Raw genomic sequence first — 19,755 nt, 5'->3', positions numbered from 1 at the left:
TTTTTTGAAATATTTGTACTGTTTTGTTTATCTTGGCTGCTGATTGTTTTGTATCCTGGAGGTTTGGTTTTTTTTTAAAGGTTAGCTACTCAGAATCACTTGTTTGAAATGAAATAAATTGAATGAAATGAATGAACAAATAAATGAATGACTGAATAATATGGTTTGTTCCAATATTACCTCTACACTTATTGGATCATTGTTTTTCCTTTCCTTCTTTTCTTTTCCATTTCTTGACTTTGAGAATAAAAATACTGAACCTAGAAAACCTTACATATTTTTCTGCTTTTGTTGCTTTGTCATGACTTTTTATTCTCCTTTTCTTTGCCTGTTTCTAAGTCTGTTATCCTCAAATAGCTAATTTCAGCTGATTATTCTTATATGACTGAATATATTGAAATATTGCTTACCCTCAGTGACTTTGAAAGTGGCCCTCCCAATAAATAGGCCCTGATAATTTTCTACATTATCACCATTATAAATCCCTACTGCAAAAGCTCTTCTTGTGTTCTTGTTTAACTATAGTAGCTATCTTGGTTAATTACAAGGAACAGGTAAATTACAGGTAATTATTTTTAATTCCAAATACCTTATGGAAAGTCAACCAAACTACATAGATACATTCCTTTTGGGGGAAAGGATAGTATTTAGTTATTACAATTTAAACAAAATAATTATTAGTTAAGTGTAACCTCTAGTAAAAAAATTATGACCAATGCCCTTTTCATTTTTTCTTTGGATTACTAATAGGTATCTATGGAGATTCTCAGTCATTCAGGTCATGGTTTTCCCAAGGGTGTTTTTTCAAGAGGCAACTGGACTTCTGTTTTTTCTTTGAAGAAGTGTCACTTCTCATCTAAGAAGCTTCTTCAGCTCTGACTGGATGATGGGGAATGCAGACAGCTGGTCATTTGCATTCTTTTAGCCAGTTGTTAAGGGCACCTGGAGTTTTATCTGTGTCATCAGCGTCACCAGAGTGGTGTAAATGGGTGTGGAGCCTTCTTGGAACTGTTGAAAGGACTATGTTGTAGATTGGAAACAGATGATGTCGTATCCCTCTCTCTCTGTTAAGAGAAGGCTGTTCAATTTTGACATAGATAGCTTCTTTGACCCCTCTTTCAAACCAGCGATCCTCTCTGTCCAAAATGTGGACTTTGTTGTCTTCAAAAGAATGGCCTGTGTCTTTTAAATGCAGATGGATTGCTGAATCCAGTCATGATGAGTTTGTTCTCCTATGTTGTGCCATTGTGGTAAAAGTATAAAAGCCCAAAGCAGACCTTCTCAGCCAACATCCTCTCACTAGAAGAACTTGCTCCTCAAGTTTAGGATGTTTCTTTCCCTTAAAAAGGCTGGTAAGAAGATCTTTTTCATATGACCCCTAAGGCATAAGTTGTCAAATAATTTGGGAGTACCGGTAGTTATCCAACTTTTCATATTGATTTACTGTTGATTGGTACATGAGGTATGTCCCATAATATGGCATTTTATGTATTGAGTTATGAGATACCTTAAATCTATCAGGGAAGTGTATAAACAATTTTCATATATTCAAGTATTTGTTTCAAATGATTAAATGTGGAAAATATTCCAATTTTGGAGACTTTTTCAAAAATCACATTTCCTATAGTCTTATGCTATCAGTGGAAGATTTAGCATCTTCCTGTAATCTCTGCATTGCATTGCATTGCCATCATATTTTCAGACTTTGTACTATTCTCCCTGCAATAAATAAGACACAGTTCATATATAGAGAATACTGATTAATTTTTCATGTGTTCATTTCACAGCACATACTCTCTTCTCCTCTCATCACCGAAACCTTTCTGTGAACTGACCAAGCTGTTTCAAAATGCTGAAATTTTTCATCTTCACACAAATTAATGGAAGAAAGATCCAGTGAAGCAATAAATAGATTTTCCAATTTCAATGGACTGTTAGCATTTCCATTCCTCTTCATTACAAACATTGAATTTATTTCTTTGGTTTTTTATTAGTTTTATAAAATATAAGCACACCGGAGGTTTAGCATACATAATATTCCAACAACTGTCAATTTAACTTTAAATTAAGCTACCATTAGAATTAAGCCTTCTATAATAAGCAGCATACAAATCAAGTAAATATATGAATAAATTATAATTGGCCCACAATTCTGCCAAAGTATGGCACTGGTCATTGGGAATCTAAATTCTGCTCTGAATCAGTTTCAACTATAGAAATGTGTTACAGTAAGAGCACCAGCAGTGCTAGAAAAAACCAATAGAAGCTTCAATGCATTTCACAATCCTATAAAACTGTGTAGAAGAATACAATTTGCTTGTATTTATTAAACGACAGATAGGTCTCATTTAAAGCTCGTAGTGTAGTGCAGAATTGTTATGGCTGTAAAAGGGCCCTATGGTTGTAAGCAAGCAGGGGAGAAACTAAAGAATCATCAGAGAATAATTAATTGATATTACTCTTTTGCATTTCAGGAAAAGGAATATTCCTCTTTTCATCAATGCCAAAGCCTTTCAAAATAAAAAGAACATTGGAGGGCGATTAAGTCACGTTTAGACACTGTAAAAGCTCCCAATCAATACATGGGTTTAAGTCCCAAAGCTTTTCGCATCAGCTTCCCCAAATTCTTTGGTTGGATTTGCAAGTTCATTTGCATAATCCTCAACTGTTTGAAATCAAAGATACTTTTTCTTCGCTTTTTTATTTAGTTATTTTACTGCAGCTTGCATATTAGTCAGTTCTCACTGGTTTAAATCAAGCAATAGACATTGAAACAAAATAGTAATAATCAGAATAACATAATCCTCCTAAAGTGACCCATGAGAGGGGACAACTAGATTGGTTCCCAAAGAGACACCTTTTTGAGATTCCTTTTTTAAAATATTTATAATTAAAATTTTGATTTTAATCGTAAAAGTAAATACAAACTAAACTGAGCAAAAGAGAGATAGAAAGAAAGAATAAAAGGTGGAAGGAGGAAAAGAGAAACATTTAAAGAAGTGACTTCCAATTTTCTTCAAAGTATAAACAAACTGTTAACTCTTTCTAAGGTTGCAAACAAATACCTCTTTTTTCCCATCATTGTCCCATTTCCTATCCATATGTAAATCCATACATCATTTTCAGTCATGGCATCTGCAAAAAATATTTAAAGGATTACCAGAACTTTTTAGAAGTACTGTATATCTTATTTTAACACTGGTCAAACAAATAAACCTTAAATTCCTTCCTTTTCTTTCTAACAATCTTTACCTTTAATACATAAAGACATTGCGATAGGATTCAATCTCCATTTTTTTTTTGTTTTTCCATCCCAAAGATTTCTTCAAGGCTTTTGCAAACCACTTTTGTAAATCCAATAAAAAGTCTTTATCCAGGTAATCTTCTTGTATTTCCACTTTATGTGTCTTTTCTGCCTTCTAATTCGGCTTTTTTTATTTTCCAGTATTGTGGATTATGAGCTGGTCAAAGTTGTTTAGGATAGGGAGCCATATAAATCTTATAAATAAATAGTTTTTATGCTGTACTCCACAAGCCCAGATGCAAAACCCAGCTAATTTTATATACCACCTTAATAATCTTCCTATTTTTGTTAAATTACAACTATTATTTATATATTACTAACTTTTCATGTATTGCTTCTAAGACTTAGTTAATCCATATGCCTTTGTTAGCAAATTGTTATAGGCAAAAAAAAAAGCAATCCTCCATATGGTAAGATGGCCTTTCAGTCACCCCAGTTTCATTTTGGTTGGGGTAACAACTTCATTTTGTCTGAGGAAAACCTGCTTGCTTATCACTAGAAGAAAACTATTGCCCACATTTCCTCTTATAAGAAATACTTCAATCCTTCTGTGAAAAATGCTATGAATGATCATGCCTGTTCAGAGCAAATTAATTACTTGCCAGCACACTGAACACAAAGCACAAGTGCCAAGAGTAGACACACATGCAGGAGAGATGAGGTAGAAACATATGATCGTGTGTGAAGTCCAAATATATATTCGGTAGTGAAACAGCTACTATCTTCCACCTGCTCTCAGCTCAGTCATGCATTTCACCACCTACTGGATCTCTGTCATTGTAAGGACGGAAGCGTCATAAATAAGAATGACTAAGTGTTAGGAAGAGGGAGCCAACTGATTTCTTTCCCCCCTTGTCCAATCTGCAACCTTGCATATAGTTGGAAACCAAGTTGTCAGCTTATACATAAAAAAACCATACCCCAGCTTGTACAGAAAGCAGATTATATGACATTTTTCACAGCATATAGGTCTGCATTCTCATATACTATGGTTGAGATGATGTTAAAGATCACAGGGAATAGTAAAAGATTGACGTGGTGGCTGGGGCATGATTCCAGGGATTGTGTAAATATGGACAGCTGAGGAGAGTGAATGCAAAAAAAGGTCATGCAATGGCAAGCAGCATATACTAAAATCTCTCAGTGCCTGGATACTTTTTTGTACATGCTAGACATGTAAAAAAAAATTCCCCAGATTCTTTCTGATAAATCTGTTCCCTCTTAAAACAAAAGAGATATATAAAAACTGGAACTTCTGGCATTTCCCTTAACTTGAGTATTATAGCATGCTATAGCAAGAACAAGGGACGCGGTGGCTCAGTGGCTAAGACGCTGAGCTTGTCAATCAGAAAGGTCGGCAGTTCAGCAGTTCAAATCCCTAGCACCATGTAACGGAGTGAGCTCCCATTACTTGTCCTAGTTTCTGCCAACCTAGCAGTTTGAAAGCATGTAAAAAAATGCAAGTAGAAAAATATGGACCACTTTGGTGGGAAGGTAACAGCGTTCCGTGCACCTTTGGCATTTAGTCATGCCAGCCACATGACCACAGAGTCGTCTTCAGACAGTGCTGGCTCTTCAGCTTTGTAAAGGAGATGAGCACCACCCCCTAGAACCAGAAATGACTAGCACGTATGTGCAAAGGGAACCTTTACCTTTAGCAAGAACGCTGTGCAGAGGCAGTCAAGCAATGCCTCAAGGACACTGACATTTAAATTGATCCAATGTCTTCCCAAAAGAGTCTTTTTAAATATCCTTCATAACTATCTTAACCAAATTGCTATTCCCAAATTAAAAAGGGCTTTAACCTTGGCATGGGTTCAACCTGATTCCTTCAGTGGTCTTAGAGGTGGCATCCCAGGGAAATCACCTTGTTTTTATTACACTGTCCATGCCCACCTGACCTTTTTAACTTCACACCTACCGTAATTAAATGATCTTGGTCATTCTGACAAGTTGTGCATAAAACTTTTACTTTTAAATTCAAAGGATTCCTTTACCTTAAGTGTGGCCAAATTTGATCATGTTGTACAGTATGTAAGAAGTGCAGCAATTTATTTGATTGTTGATTGGTTATCTAATCAATTAATGAGTATCAGTTTTCAATAGGTAAAGTGTTTCATGGAGCGACCACTGAAAGCAGTAAATTTCCCCTTCTTCCACTAAAAGCTCTTAAAGTCTTTACATTGTCTGTAATTTATAAGTAGAAAGAAAGATTCATGAGAAGCAAATGGATAAAACATCTCATTTCTCATTCCCCCCACCAACTACCAAATATTTCAAAATATTGTACTTCCTTTATGTTTCCCATTCAAACTAGAAATGATATTTATATTATCTATATAACACAGGTGAATGCTATTGAACCAAAACTCAATTGTCTCAGACCACTTGTCATGTACCTATGGGCAGACAGATATGAAGAGTCCAACATATTTGGAGAACAAATAGTTGCCCCCACCTATAAAAAGAGATCTGATAATTAAGTCTATTATGCATTATTAATTATACCAGTATACTTCAGAGATACTGATATCAAAAGGCTTCCAGGAATATAAATAACGTGAAGGAAGATATTCATTTGAAATGTGTTAATATTTATTTTTCACCATGAATTCTAGTCAAAGTTTTCAAATGTTTTCAGATTGCAGATATATGCTTTTTTAATCTCAGTAGAACCCATTTAATTCAAGGTGGCTTCTAGACATAACTAGAATTGTGAAATAAGGGTTTCAGTAAGAGAAATTGCCATTCAAATGCCATTCAAAATAAAACTTCAGAGAATTTTGTTGAAGACAGCCTGTTCTGATTGTTTCTGTTACCAATAAAACCTGTTGAACTTTCACATTTTTCCAAAACCTGAATCCAGTTAAGAATAAATGTTGGGTCATGAGTCTAGCCCAACTGACAATGATCATTTCCATCTTGAACCATGGCCAGCCATTTTGCAAGTTAGTCCAGTGATAAGCAGGTAGACTACTTTAGGCCAAGCAGGTCTTGCAGCTGATCTTATGTGGCATGTTAAGGATGGTCATGCCCAGAAAGAGACAGGGCCAGGCTGAAGTGGCTGGGTCCAGAGATAGCCTTTCTGTCTAGTGTGCTATGATGCCTTCTCCATTGATTTGTTTTGATACCCATATTTCTGATGAAATAAAAAAGTAGATAAATATTTTCTCAATCAATGTTACATTTATACTTACTGAGAGTTTACTGCTGAAAATTTCAATCCTTAACTATGCAATCCTACATGTAATGACACCACAACAACCTTTACTAATTTGGAGCAGACTCTAAAGTTATTGAACATAGGAATATAGTTATATGCAGATCACGTCAGAATTAAAGTCTTACTAAATCTGTATCACGTTCTCCCTATTTTTACTCTTTTTTGTAGAACAAATTAGTTTAGAGAAAATGTGATTTCAGCATATTTGTCAGCTTGTTCTGATCGTGCAAGAGTTGGAATACATTTACAGTTATTACTGACTGTATTTGTAATACAATCTGAATTATGCTGACATCATTTGCTAAAATAGTGGTCTTATCTTTTTTTGATAACTGCAGTCTTGTTTTTATGCATCAGGCAAACAGTTTTCCCCATCTACTCCTTGCTAGGATTGCAATTAACCTATCCAGAATTGATGTGAGAAATGTGAATCTGTAATATATTATATTGAAACCCTATCAAATTCCAGAATAAATTTACCCCTTTCATTTTAAAATCCACTTTTGTTCTATAATGGCAATAAAAGGCTGCTTATTTAGGATGCATAGGGAATCTCCCTTTACAGCTGCATTATTTGCTTTCAGATTACTGCATTGATCTAGAAATGGGAAGAGTGAACTCTAACTGTTCTGTTGAGCCAAACATGTATGTGCTGTCCAGCCAGTGTATGGGAATTGGACAGTTATGTAGCAATTGTGAGCTGTCCCCTTAAGGGAATGCATCATGGTAAATGCAGTTAAGGTATCCTGGGAAATGTAGTCCATATCATGTGACCACATCTGTAATGCTGATTGATCACTAAACTGACCCTCGATGGGTTGGGTTTCCTCACTCTTGGCTGAGCTCACGGACTTGTGGTAACTGTTCTACTTCTATCACTATGATATGAGGGGAAAAGGATAGAAGATAACTATCTTTTTACCTACAAGACAGATATGCAAAGGATTGGTCATTAAAGAAGAACTTCATCACAAATGTGAGTTATGAGGATACCTGATGAACCAATAAAAGTACTTTGTTATGGACGTTTTGTTGAGTTTATCTATCTGCATCTGTACAGAAGACAAATCTACCACTGTACAGAATACAGAATGTATCATGTTTTTATTTTGTTCAGAGCAGGAACAAAGATGGCTGATGTAGATTTGGAGGGGGGGGGATCATAAATCAGTTATACTAAGCCTCCCAATTCCCCTTCCCTTCTCCAAGCTTCCCCCAGCCATGCAGGGGAAAATGAATGGATTACTGTATAAAATATTTTTTATTGGCCAAGTATGATTGGACACATAAGGAATTTGTCTCAGTGCATGATTGTTGTCCCCAATTTGGGTCTGAGCCTGGCGCCAAAGCCAATGATAGACGCCAGACACGTGGTGCAGGTTTTCTGATGGCTTTTTATTGGAGTACTCCAAGGAAAAGGGCTCCTGGTAAAATGCCAAGAGCCAGGAACAAAGGATTGAGTAAGTTTTATACATTTTTACTAAAAGAGAAGATGGGACAAAGTGAGGTAATAATATCTAATAAACATTTTAGTAATAATTCTACAATTTGTTCTATTGGTCTCTAGGTGTCCCTGCTCCCAAGTCTTGGCTAATGAATGTCCTAGGAATTATCTAATACATATTTGATTTGCTGCAGGCCTAACTTTTAGCCGAAGTCTGCAAGTTGGCTAACTCGTGTTACTTTTAATCAGCTTTTCAATTAGCCAGGATTGTTACAAGATTTACACATGCTTATCTTATCTCCTGTGGATAAGCATTCTTTGTTCTTGCCAGACAGACTCCACAATTTCAGGCTTCCTGATTTACTTTCAAGTGTGTGCCATGACCTGGCTTTATTTTAGCAGATGGTCCATCATAAGCTCACACTGAAAAATAATAAGATACCAATAGGACAAGATAATAGTAAAGATGAGAAGAAAAGCTGCATAAATACTGTGCCTAAATTCTTACTCCAGGGGTGTCAAACTCAATTTCATTGAGGGCTGCATCAGGGTTCTGTTTGACCTTGAGGGGGGGAGGTGTGACCAAAATGGGTGTGGCCGGCTCAACGTCACTTGTGTCGGGGGTGCCGGTGGTGGCCCGAGCACTCTGCCAGGGAAAACAGGCTCCGGAGCTTCATTTTTTGCTGGCACACGACCCTCCTGAGGTCCATTTTTCACTGGCAGAGGCACCAGGGGCCAGTCCTTTGCTGTTTCCAGGGTGGCCCCATGGGCAAGATCTCAGCACCCCATGGGCCTTTGACACCCGTCTTACTCTATGCAGAAAATGCCAGGTTTAGAGGACAAAATCTTAGATTGTGATACAGAGAGGAAGACTTTGACGCCGCTTTTCAAGTGTAATTAGGGCCCTTTTTGACAATAACATCAGTTAGCTCTGTACAACCTTCTGGATTTGAAGAATAAAAAATGCAATGTGTATATAGCACATGGCTACAACTTTTTAAACCCACTGCAGCTTTTCCTGGAATTCTATGACTGCTATTCCTAGCTGTGGCGCCATCCCAAGCAGCGTGGGACACATTAGCAGCATGATGGGTTAGCTGGCCAGAGTCCTCCTGTTTCCCTTGCTACACTAATAAGAGGCTTTCTCCAAATGCCTATATTATGAAATGTTCTCCCATGGTGTGAAGGTTTCTGTTGTGCAGCCTGCAATTTTCATTGCCAGCACCAATTTTTATACAGCCCTGAGTACTTTAAGGTCACTGCCACTAAGAGGTAGGGAAAAAATGTTAAAATTGTATATCCTGCTTAGGAGGGTGTCAAGATACTGGATGAAAATAAATCTCAGAATGGCTTATCCAACATTCCTCACGTGATTGACAGCATAAATCATTCTCTGACCTCTGCTTCATCCTTCATCAAGTATCACCTGATTACTGGTAGCTGCAAATGCAAGTTATGACTCACTTGCCTGGTGCTATTTCAGATCATCTCAGCATCTATTGAGGAGATATTACGGTATAACTGCAGAGGAAAATTCTTTTTAACTATCATCTGGTGCAGGTATCACAATATTGCATGAAGTCCAATCTGTTGTTAATTAATTATTTGAGCGTAATTGGATATATTCTGATTTTCTACATATGTTGAGTACTTCAGTAGTGTACCTCAGCACTAGTGTGATAATTTCCTTCTCTTATCCATCTCAGCTATTATGGCAATACCTTAATTGCATTAAAAGTTGTTTTGAATTAGAATTTCTAAAAATACACTTGTTTTGAAAATTGTCTCCTAGGAAATAAGAGGTCCTGAGGTAGTGTTCTTGCACTTGCAAATGAGATAAGGCACCCCAAAGATTGTTGGTTCCTTCTAGCCCACATCAGTGCCCCCCTTTTAACTGGCCATACTGCATGTTTCTGCAGAAAACGTTGCATCAAGACCCCCAAAGTCGTCTCTCTCCATCACCTGTATCATCTTTCCATCTTTCAGGTTCCTTTTGGTCAATCTTATTCACTATCTTGCTTACACGTGATTTATCATTTGTTTGTTATATGACTTTGGGATACTAATTACTTCAGTAGTACCACTTTCATTTAAAACAGCATCATACTAGAGAAAATAAATTTGTCTCTCAGAAGAAGTGTTTGTATTTCTTTGGACATATTTAAACAATTCTTTCTATGGAGTTCTAACCCTTCAGTAGGAATTGAATTCATGGACCATTGCACTAGTCTAGATGACTATATACAGTACATTTGATTTAGGAGCTCTCCAGGCCCAGCTGCTTAACAATGTTACAGAAAAGGACATATAGAATCTACTGGACATATAGTCCAGCTTCCATTAAATTTTTAGAATAGAGATACAGTTATATCATTATGTCATATCCCCATGTGTTCGGGAATAGCAATATAAGATGAAAGTGGCCATATGTTGCCTCCTGGTGGTCAATATAAATAAAAATATACATGATATATACAATGTAAAACTAGAGAAGTTGCTCCCACTCATACTGGGGAGGGGCATGTAAAACCTTATGTATGGAGAAATGACATAATGTAGTATCTATTATCTCTTTCCTCTAGAATTAAGAGAAGATAGACAGTATACACCATTCTGAGATGTTTACGCTAGGTAAATATTATACTACATTGTTTTCAAGATGCTCACAATTCAGTTACTTTATGGTCTGCTACACATTCTTTCCAAATATTGATGTCAGATGAACAGACTGTAGTTTTCTAAAGCTTTTCTCCTTTTTGAATAAAAGGTCAATATTTGCTCTTCTTCAGTTATCTAGCATTTATTCACTCCTGTAAATACATATTCCTTGACCATGTTTCTATGCATGTCAGTGAGGGCAAACTATTCAGGCTCACCATGTCAAAAATAACTTGACTTTGCTGGTGTACCACCGCCGCTGCCCTCGCGAACAAAAAAAGAACAATTATTTACACGTTCATTTTTTATTTTACAAAATACAGTCCAATCATGTCTGATGCCATGTATTATATAAAGAAACATCAAATCATTTCAAACCCGAAACATGGATAAAACTCATTTTGGGGGAGTCCAGAGGTTGTGCAAAAACATACCCCATTCTTGTGCAGGCTCCAAAAATCATGCAAAAACAGGGTGTGCTTTTAAGAATAGCTGTCATCAGGTGTTTGGTGTGTCACACCAAATATTGCGGCATGCCATCTTTGACACACGTGTCATAGGTTTGCCACCGTGGATCTATTTCAAGGTTTCATCTTTCCCACGAATGAAGGTAAATATATGTGTTATCATGGTTCCAAGTAATGCTCCCGAATCAATTCAAGACTCTGAGGCCTTGGCTTCCTCAGAAATCCTGTTTATTGGGTACATCATATTGGCATGGTCAGGTGTAAAACCAACACTGAGTAATTCTCACATTTTTGGTATAATTAAAGAATATACACTGTTTCACACACACTTCCTGTGTGACACAGGTCACGATAACCAACCAAGCAGGTGATAAACTTCTTAGCACTCCCTCCTGTCATTGCTAGGGCATGGTGATCTGGCCTTGGTTCTCAGGAGCCTTATCGTTGTTATGTCTGGCACATTGGAGGAAAGCATTCTACATTCCATAAGTTCCGCTCTCACCCCACCCCACTCCCCATAAGTATGGCAACTAAGAAACAAAGCAAAAAAACATGACTTCAAAGTTGTTTAGAGAGTTGACATGTGTCGCAGGATAATGTTGCAGGATCCAATCTGTCACCGGGACCCTCTGTTTAGAGGTTTAGTCATCTTTCATCTTTCTCCTTAATTCTGGTCTTCTTGTTGAGACAGATTCTTTTTGTTGGAAGTACCAAAATAGGAACTTAGTACCTGTCTTTACTTTCCAGCTTGTTGACATTGTGTCATTTTCACTGTGCCGCTGGTACATAGATTCTTTTTCTTTTATTCTGAACTTAGAAGCTTTTTTTTGTTATCTTAGCATATTTTGCAAACTTCAGATTATTTTGAGCTTTAGCTTATCAGATACTTTTTAAAAAAATTCTGGATTAACTGTTTGTATTCTTGGTGCTCTTGCCTTCTACTAAATGTGTCAGTTTTGTTTTTATATTTTCATTAAGCTTTTTCTATAGCCGTGGTAAATTCTTTTGCTATGCTCCATTTTTATTTCTCAGTGGAATTGTTTGCAATTGTGCTTTTAGTGTTTTCCTTTTTAAGAACTCCCACTATCATGAAGTCTTTTTCTCATTAACTTCTCCCGCAATAAAACCCTTCTCTAACTTTATTTAAAGTCCAAGGTGAGAGTTAATATATTGTTGTTCTAGAGCAGGAATAAACTGCTGTCCCTATGTTTCTGCTTGCTTTTGTTCCAAAGAATGCATGCAGCAAAGTCAAGAATGTCAGGAGCTACACCTATAAAATTGTAAAACTTCTTTCACACAAACCCATACAGAAATGTTCCTCCCATGTACTCTGACATTCACCGTTCTATGGATTTCACCCAATAAAGGCATTTATACATCCACTACTTCATGGATAACCTGGGATTTATTTATTTTTTGCTTTGAAACATCTGCTCTCCATGTTAGCTATTGTAATTTATCCACAAACCTGAAAAAGGTTCACAACACTTTCTCCTCCAAAAATGAGGTGAATGTTTATTTTTCATTGAATCTGATTGTATGAGTGGCAGAGGTGAAAAATGGGGAAAAGACCCAGAAAAACCATGCAAATGAAGACAATACATTAGGGGTGGTCAACAGTTTTAAACAGATGTTCAGAGTGCATAGGAGCACAAATATCTGCATTTCTTTCAAGCAATTACTCCTACGAAAAAGACATGGCTGCTTTAAAGCATCTTTTCAGAATTGGTACACAAATCACCAGCCTTTGGAGAAGTTCCAGAACTGTATTTTACAATGCAATAAGTCGCTGAAGTATCTGGGGGTAACACTGGACAGGTCACTAACCTTCTAACAACATCTGGAAAAAACAGCTGCAAAAGTGAAAAGCTGCAACCATTTACTAAACAGACTGGCTGGAACATCCTGGGGTGCTGATGCTTACACTCTACAAACAACAGCTTTGGCTTTGATATATATTCCATAGCTGGATATTGTGCCAGCTGGTGGCTTAAAGCACCCACACCCATATGGTCGATGACCAACTCCACCAGACAACGTGTATCATCTCTGATACATTGCTTCCCACACCTGTGCACCGATTGCCAGTACTTAACAATATCCCAGATTAGAAGCAGAGGTGGGCTGCACTTTCATTGGCAAGAGGTTTGCTGGTCGTGAGCGTGCTGCTTTGGGGCTGAAACGCAGCTTCAAAGAGGCAGCTAATTAACTCTAGCAGCTCCGGTGAGTATAGCAGGGCTGCGCGGAACTTACCTGGGCACCCTGGGTGGGGGAAAAGTTAGTTATTTAGGGAAAGCAAGCACAAGGGTGGGTGGGCAGGCCCAGCCAGAGTTCACAGCTAGGGGTTCGCCCAAACCTCGCTGACCATCCAGCAGCCCACCACTGGTTAGAAGACAACAAGCTCTCATTCGGCTGTGGTCAAGGATGCTGAACAACAAGGCCCTTCCAAGACAATGCACAGTCCATCACAAGATTGAAATCCCATAGGCCAACATGGAAAATAGCTGTTTACATAGCATCAACCCAGTTTAACCCTGAGAATGCCTGGAGAGAGGAATGGTCCAAGGTACCTTCTTATGGCTTGACTATTAGTGATCCCACTACTAAGCCACCTGGGTTTGGTCTGCCTTGCTCTGTCTAGATGAAATGAGTTAGGTGTGATACTGGGAGAAGCACCTGTGCCCTGTATCAGTGGGGATGGAAAGATTCTCCCTTGTTGATATTGTGGTGCTGATACACAAACTATTAAACATATTGTACAAGATTGCCCACGACGTGCGTTTTCTGGTTCCCTAGAAGATCTGTATGAAGCAACGCTAGAGGCAATTGCCATATACCCATATAAATTTTGTATATAATTACACAGATTGTGTGTATATGTTTACTTCTGTCATGTTCTCATTATATGCTAAATAATAAGAATTGAATATATCGTACAGCCCTATAAAAGTGACATTACATATTTATCAGATACACCGAGACTGTTGCCAAACACTAGTTTTCTCCTCACCTACCCACACAACCACCAACTACTACTTACTTGCTACAAACATTAATGCTTTTTTTTAACCTAAAACAGATGTTCCCTAGTATCTTGAGAAGGATGAAAATCTACATTTTGCTTTTCCCCTGCCCCCCTTTTTCCTTAATTTCTGTTTCCTTGTATTTTATCTTCCTTTGAAATTTAATAAAATCTTATTTAAAAAAGATCCAGCATCTAACCAAAAATATTTTGTACCAGTACCAAAAGACAGCCCATCAAGGTCCATGTATAGAAGCTAACAAGAGTGGAATCCTATTTCATTCATTCTGGTAGTAGTCCAGGGTAAATGGCAGCACATTGTTGTTTTTCTGTATCTTATTACCACCTAATGAGAAGGAAGGACTCCCTGGAGAAGAGCCTAATGCTGGGATCGGCTGAGAGCAATAGAAGAAGGGGACGACAGAGAATGAGGTGGCTGGATGGAGTCAATGAAGCAATAGGGATGAGCTTAAATGGACTCCAGGGGATGGTAGAGGACAGGAAGGCCTGAAGGAACATTGTTCATGGTGTCGCGATGGGTTGGACACGACTTTGCAACCATTTTCTACCCACCACCCAGGATTTGCTCTAGTGGTAGGGCTGCCCTTACTTTAGCTTATTTGTCTCATCACTCATTTTTCTGCTGTCCCATTTTCAATAATCTAAAATTTCTATTTTGCTTTGTTGTACTTCGTTGCCTGGCTTTTCTTTTTCCTCACTACAGTTGAAAGAATTCATTTTTCTCACTTTTTTGCAAAGTGTAACATTGAGATGATGAATTTCTCTCATGACTCTTGACTCTTATTATTTCCCTGAAATCTAGAAAAAAATATTCTACTTTATTTCTTCCATACATAGGACAACTTGGTTAAAAACTCTCTTGTATTTTTACTACTGAAGTGCCTCTATTCTCTCTACAAAATAAAGCTGGCCAACAATAGAAAGTTATAATGCTCAGGGATGGAATAAAAACCTGTAATAAATGAACAGATGTTAGTTTCTTTAGTTTAGCTCTTGAAAAAGACTTTTTTGCATATAGTATATTATCCTGAATATTTTGAAATGTTACATGGGGAACTGGAGAAGGCAACTGGGAAGAGATAGAAAGAAAGCAGACTTGTAACTAGGGCACTGGTGGTGGGCTTTTGATTTGACAACAGCTTCAAAGGCTGCCTCTTAAATCTTAATTTTGCTTTTGCATTGAAGGAGCAGAAAATCAAATCAGGCAACAGAAATATAGGTGTAGCTCTATGGGGAAGAAAAGGATTTTCTTTCAGACCAAAGAAGAGAAGGGTTTGGTAGAAAATGTATTTATTATCAATATTTATATCCCGCTTCATATGTTAAAAAAATTAAGACACTTCATAATTATAATTAAACACACCCGTTGTTCACACAGAGAGCTAGAGAAAGCACGGTTAGTTTATAAAATGGATATTCAGAATGAAAACTAATTTGAGAAATCTAGAAGGTTTGTTATAATTTGCCAAAAATAATTTGAATGGAAGTTAATGAGGTGTAGGAGGAAAATTCATATATTACTTGGAATTGTTAGGAGGAAATTATTTGGTGCTGATATCACCTGTCAATTTGGTAGCCTTGTACAACTATTATTGCAGCACTAAGTAAAAGCAGAGTCATAGTCTGGTATCTCATTCTGTCTTTTCTTCTGGTATTATAATCTACAGTGGGGAAAAAAACCTTGCTTGTCACCATCTAATTCATCATCGAGTTTCCAATAGTAGCCAGGCCTATTACACTAGGGAAATTGCAAGTGAATGTGAAGTCAATATATTCTCCTGCTGTTCATCTTTGTTCCTATTTCAGATGCCACTTGCAGCTGAACATGGAAATTCCATTTTTGTCATTATGCCTGAAAAGAGCGCTTTCTATGGGTGGAGCTAGAATGAAGAAGATAGAAAGAAATTTGGGTAAGGAAATAACGATCAGAGTGAGGAAGTTTCATGACAAGTGGGATGTATAACATGAAAAGACACTGAAAAGACTCTTGCTACCCCAATCATTTCTCAGCCCCTTGCCCATATTTCAAATGGGAACTATAGTCATCTACAAGATGGCCTAGTTGTCAGGATGAATACGACAAAAACTGGAAATCATACTGTCTGCTTAACACTTAAGTAGCAATAGCAAATAGACTTATATACTGCTCCATAGTGTTCCAGTCCAGGGCATTCTCCGAGCAATTTACAATGTCAGTATATTTCCCCCCCAACAATCTGAGTCTTCATTTTACCAATTTCAGAAGGATGGAAGGCTTATTCAACCTTGAGCTTGGTCAGAATCGAACTGTGGGGCAGAGTTAGCCTGCAAAACTGCATTCTAACCATTGCACTACATGGCTCCTTATTGCTTAAACCAAAAGCAGAAGAGATGATCAAATATACTTGCAGTGACACATAAGAAAACTTTTTAAGAATACAAAATAAAAGCACCCACCCCCTGTTCCCAGCCAGTTGAAACATATCTTACCAGAGTTGCTCTTGTTTTTATATTTACTTGATAAGTTTTGTATGGGGCTGTACTACATGTATCTAAAGAAGTTAACTGAACAAGGTAAAATGAAATAAAAACTGACCTTCCTGGCAAAGCCTTTGGGAATATTATTTGTACCAATGTTATTATCACTAAATATTTTAGAAACTGCTAAATCAAGAAAATAAATTTTCTACACTGATCTCTCTGTTATAAACATACACCAATCCAACTGTATTTCAATAAAAACAGAGCACCTCCATAGTCTGAGATAAATGGCTTTGTCAGTGTTAATTTTTAACTCCTCCATTGAATACAAACTCTTCAAATTCTCCAAATCTTCCCTCCCATTACATGCTGCAAAAAATCACTCAGCCTCCTTTGAAAAAATAATGATTCAAAAGCTCTGAAGAAGTATATTTGTGAAAGGCGGCTGCGCAGGTGAATCCCAACAGGTGAGTGTGCGGCATCAGTTGAATTGCCAGTTGCATATTAACCTCTTTGCATCTTTTTGCATGCAATACCCGTCCTACACCTCATCGGTTCGGATAAACCAGTTTGGGGGGGAGGGTAGATACAGCCTGTTTTCGGATGCTGTCTAGCCTCCTCCTTTTAAAACGCTGTTTTATACCGTGCAGGTTTGGGAGAGTTGGTGAAAATGGGGCCTCAAGATCCTGAAAACTACAGCTGAGGCTCCTAAAGCCACAATAATCCGCAGAGCCCAATACATAAAAAGAGGCGACGAGACAGGAGAAAAGAAACTTATGACGATTCCTACGTGCAGACGACCGGCGCCGTCTAAAACAGGATTCTCCTCCGAACTATTTTTGAATTCTGTTCCGACGCGCCGGGCTTCCTTCGGCACAGCAAGCGTGCAGCCGGTTTCCTAGTAGTATCTCCGCTTAGCCCTCCTTCCAGGGAAAGAAGGGAGCCGAGGCTTTCCTGGGGTGCATTCTCTATTCCCATCCGCTCAATTCAATCAAACCCGGGGGGGGGGGGAGCCAGCCACGCGATCCTCCTTCTCTGCCCCCCTCCCCGCCGTAGGCAAGACTGCCGCAGTAAGCAGCTTCATTCCAGCCTCCCGGGTTCAAAACCCCAATAAAAGCCCCAAAGGCCGGCGGCGGCGTGTCACGCCCTCCAACCCCCGAAGGTGACCTTGCAAGAGGCGGCGGCGGCAAGAATCCGCGACCCGCACTCACTGCACGCCCATCTTCCCCCTCCGTTACCGCAACCTCCTCGAGACCTGTCAGCAAGCGCTCACCTGGTAGCGGAGGAGAGTGTCGGGCTCGTTACTCTCGGCAGGCATGGCTGGCTGGCGCCGGGCGAGCAGGTGGCTCTGTTCGGCTGGCGATTTCTCTCTTCTTGGCCCTTCTAGAAGCGGTCGGGGGAGCGGCGGCCAGCCGCGGAGTCACAGGCGCCCGCAGCCCGCCGCGCTCCTCGGCTCCATCTCTCCTCCAGCCAATCCCGACCTAGAGGCGTCAGGCTCCTGGGATGGAGAGGCTGGAGGCGTGGAAGGAAAGAGTCCGGGAGGATGCTGCGAGGGGCGGAGGGCGAGGAGAAGGCTGCGAATGACGAGGGGACGCGGGAGAGCCGAGGGAAAAACGAGAGCATTGCTATGGGTGGGTTGGTGGGGGAGAGGGAGAGAGGGAGGCGCCAAAGAGGGAGGGGCGCAAGGTAAGGTGAGGAGAGCGGGAGTGGGGAGGGGCGAACGGCATGAGACAAGGGAGGAGGAAATATGGAGGGCGGGAACCAGCTGAGAGGAAGAAGAGGAGGAGGAGGAGGAGGAGGGTGGGGTGGGGTGAGGTGAGGTGAGGGAGCGAGATAGAAGCGGGAAAGGAGCTGACCGGCAGAAGGCGAAGCAGAATCAGGAAGAAAGGGGTGAGGACTAGAGAAAGTCTTTTAAATTTTGCATTCAGAAGACAGGTGTGTCTCTGTACATCCCCTCCCCGCCCCCCCCCACCTCAGCATGACATACAGAACCTGGTCTGAGGGAAGCATAGAAATTAATTTAATTGTTTTTTCCAAAACATCTTTATCAAATCCAACTTTCCTCATTTCCCATTCTTTCTGTACTTCTTTCCTCTTTCCACTCTTATCTATCTCTTGTATTGACTTCCATCAGCCTTTCTTGTAGTTGCTGCAGGTGAAGCATGGTTTCAAAAATAGCACAAAATAGTGGGTACTTTATCAAAACTTTCCCATAACTCAGATCTTTCTCTCACTAATAGTAACAATAGTTTTACTGGCTCTTTCCCTCCGTGCTCCCAGTCTTTCTATCTTATTTATTGATTGATTGATTTGATTTGTCAATCGCTTGCAAGATACAGGTATAAGAATAAACATAGTTTTGAATGCATGAGATGGATATGTATAAGAAAAATAAAAAGAAACAATAGGACAGGGACGGTAGGCACGATTGGTGCGCTTATGCACGCTTATCTTGCTAACATCATTGGGCCAAAACAAACTGGTGAAATCGGAGGAGATAACCTGAATTATATTCTCAGCATTTCTAAACATGTTTCAGTGCACTATCTATATGGTCGTTTTGATTAAATATGCACATATTCTCAGAACACAGTGAAAAACATTAATATTCCTTTTTCGTGTCAGTTACTTTTTTATCATATAATTTTAGTTTCCTGTTTTCAATTTTGAACACAACAAAAGAAGAATATACAAAAGATACAAGTCCCCTGATTTATCTGAGGAGCTGAAGTTAAAGGAATTTTAAAGTCAAGGAACTGGTTTTTGTAAAAGTGAAAATCAATTAATTAAAAAGAGTAAACATTAAAAAGAATGACACCAAGTAATCTTTGGAATCAAGTAATCTTGTCCTCTTTTGAAAAAATGTTTTGTTTTTTTTTAAAGCTAAATGGCTCTTGCATGTGGAATTAATTGACAGAGTGGATTCCGCATCTATAAATGTTTTTAAGGGAATGTCACCAAATGCTCAAAAGAAAAAATAGTTTTGAATGGTCATGGAAATGCTCTGGATGGGGTCTGGAGATATTCAATTCATTATTTTGTATGAAATAGGCAGTCACTAGGTCATACAGGAGATCCAGGTTGGTGTAATGCTTAAGATACCAAGATAAAAGCCAGAATAATATGAGTTCTAATCCTCCCTCAGGCACAAAGCTG

The 19,755-nt window shown here is 38.8% G+C and overlaps 1 protein-coding gene across 5 annotated transcripts in view; it reads right to left on the bottom strand.

Moving 5' to 3' along the window:
* The window catches only part of LOC113447305 (electroneutral sodium bicarbonate exchanger 1-like), a 105,284-nt gene extending 86,948 nt beyond the window's left edge, over positions 1 to 18,336 (bottom strand). For 3 of the 5 annotated variants that reach the window (XR_015741907.1, XR_015741906.1, XM_087925251.1), the window contains exon 1: positions 17,873 to 18,335. Coding sequence is in view for 3 of the 5 variants with exons in the window: in XM_087925251.1 (XP_087781377.1) it covers positions 17,873 to 17,917 (45 nt within the window). In the remaining 2 variants the exon portion in view is untranslated. Of the gene's footprint in view, positions 1 to 17,872 lie in introns of all 5 variants that reach the window. The other 2 variants (XM_087925252.1, XM_087925249.1) reach the window with 2 other exon arrangements.
* Between the last annotated feature and the right edge of the window lie 1,419 nt (positions 18,337 to 19,755).

Source organism: Pseudonaja textilis, chromosome 2 (genome assembly GCF_049901715.1).
Source record: "Pseudonaja textilis isolate UNSWEBS1 chromosome 2, rPseTex1.2, whole genome shotgun sequence".
Taxonomy (NCBI): Eukaryota; Metazoa; Chordata; class Lepidosauria; order Squamata; family Elapidae; genus Pseudonaja; species Pseudonaja textilis.
This window is presented reverse-complemented; position numbering and strand designations above follow the sequence as displayed.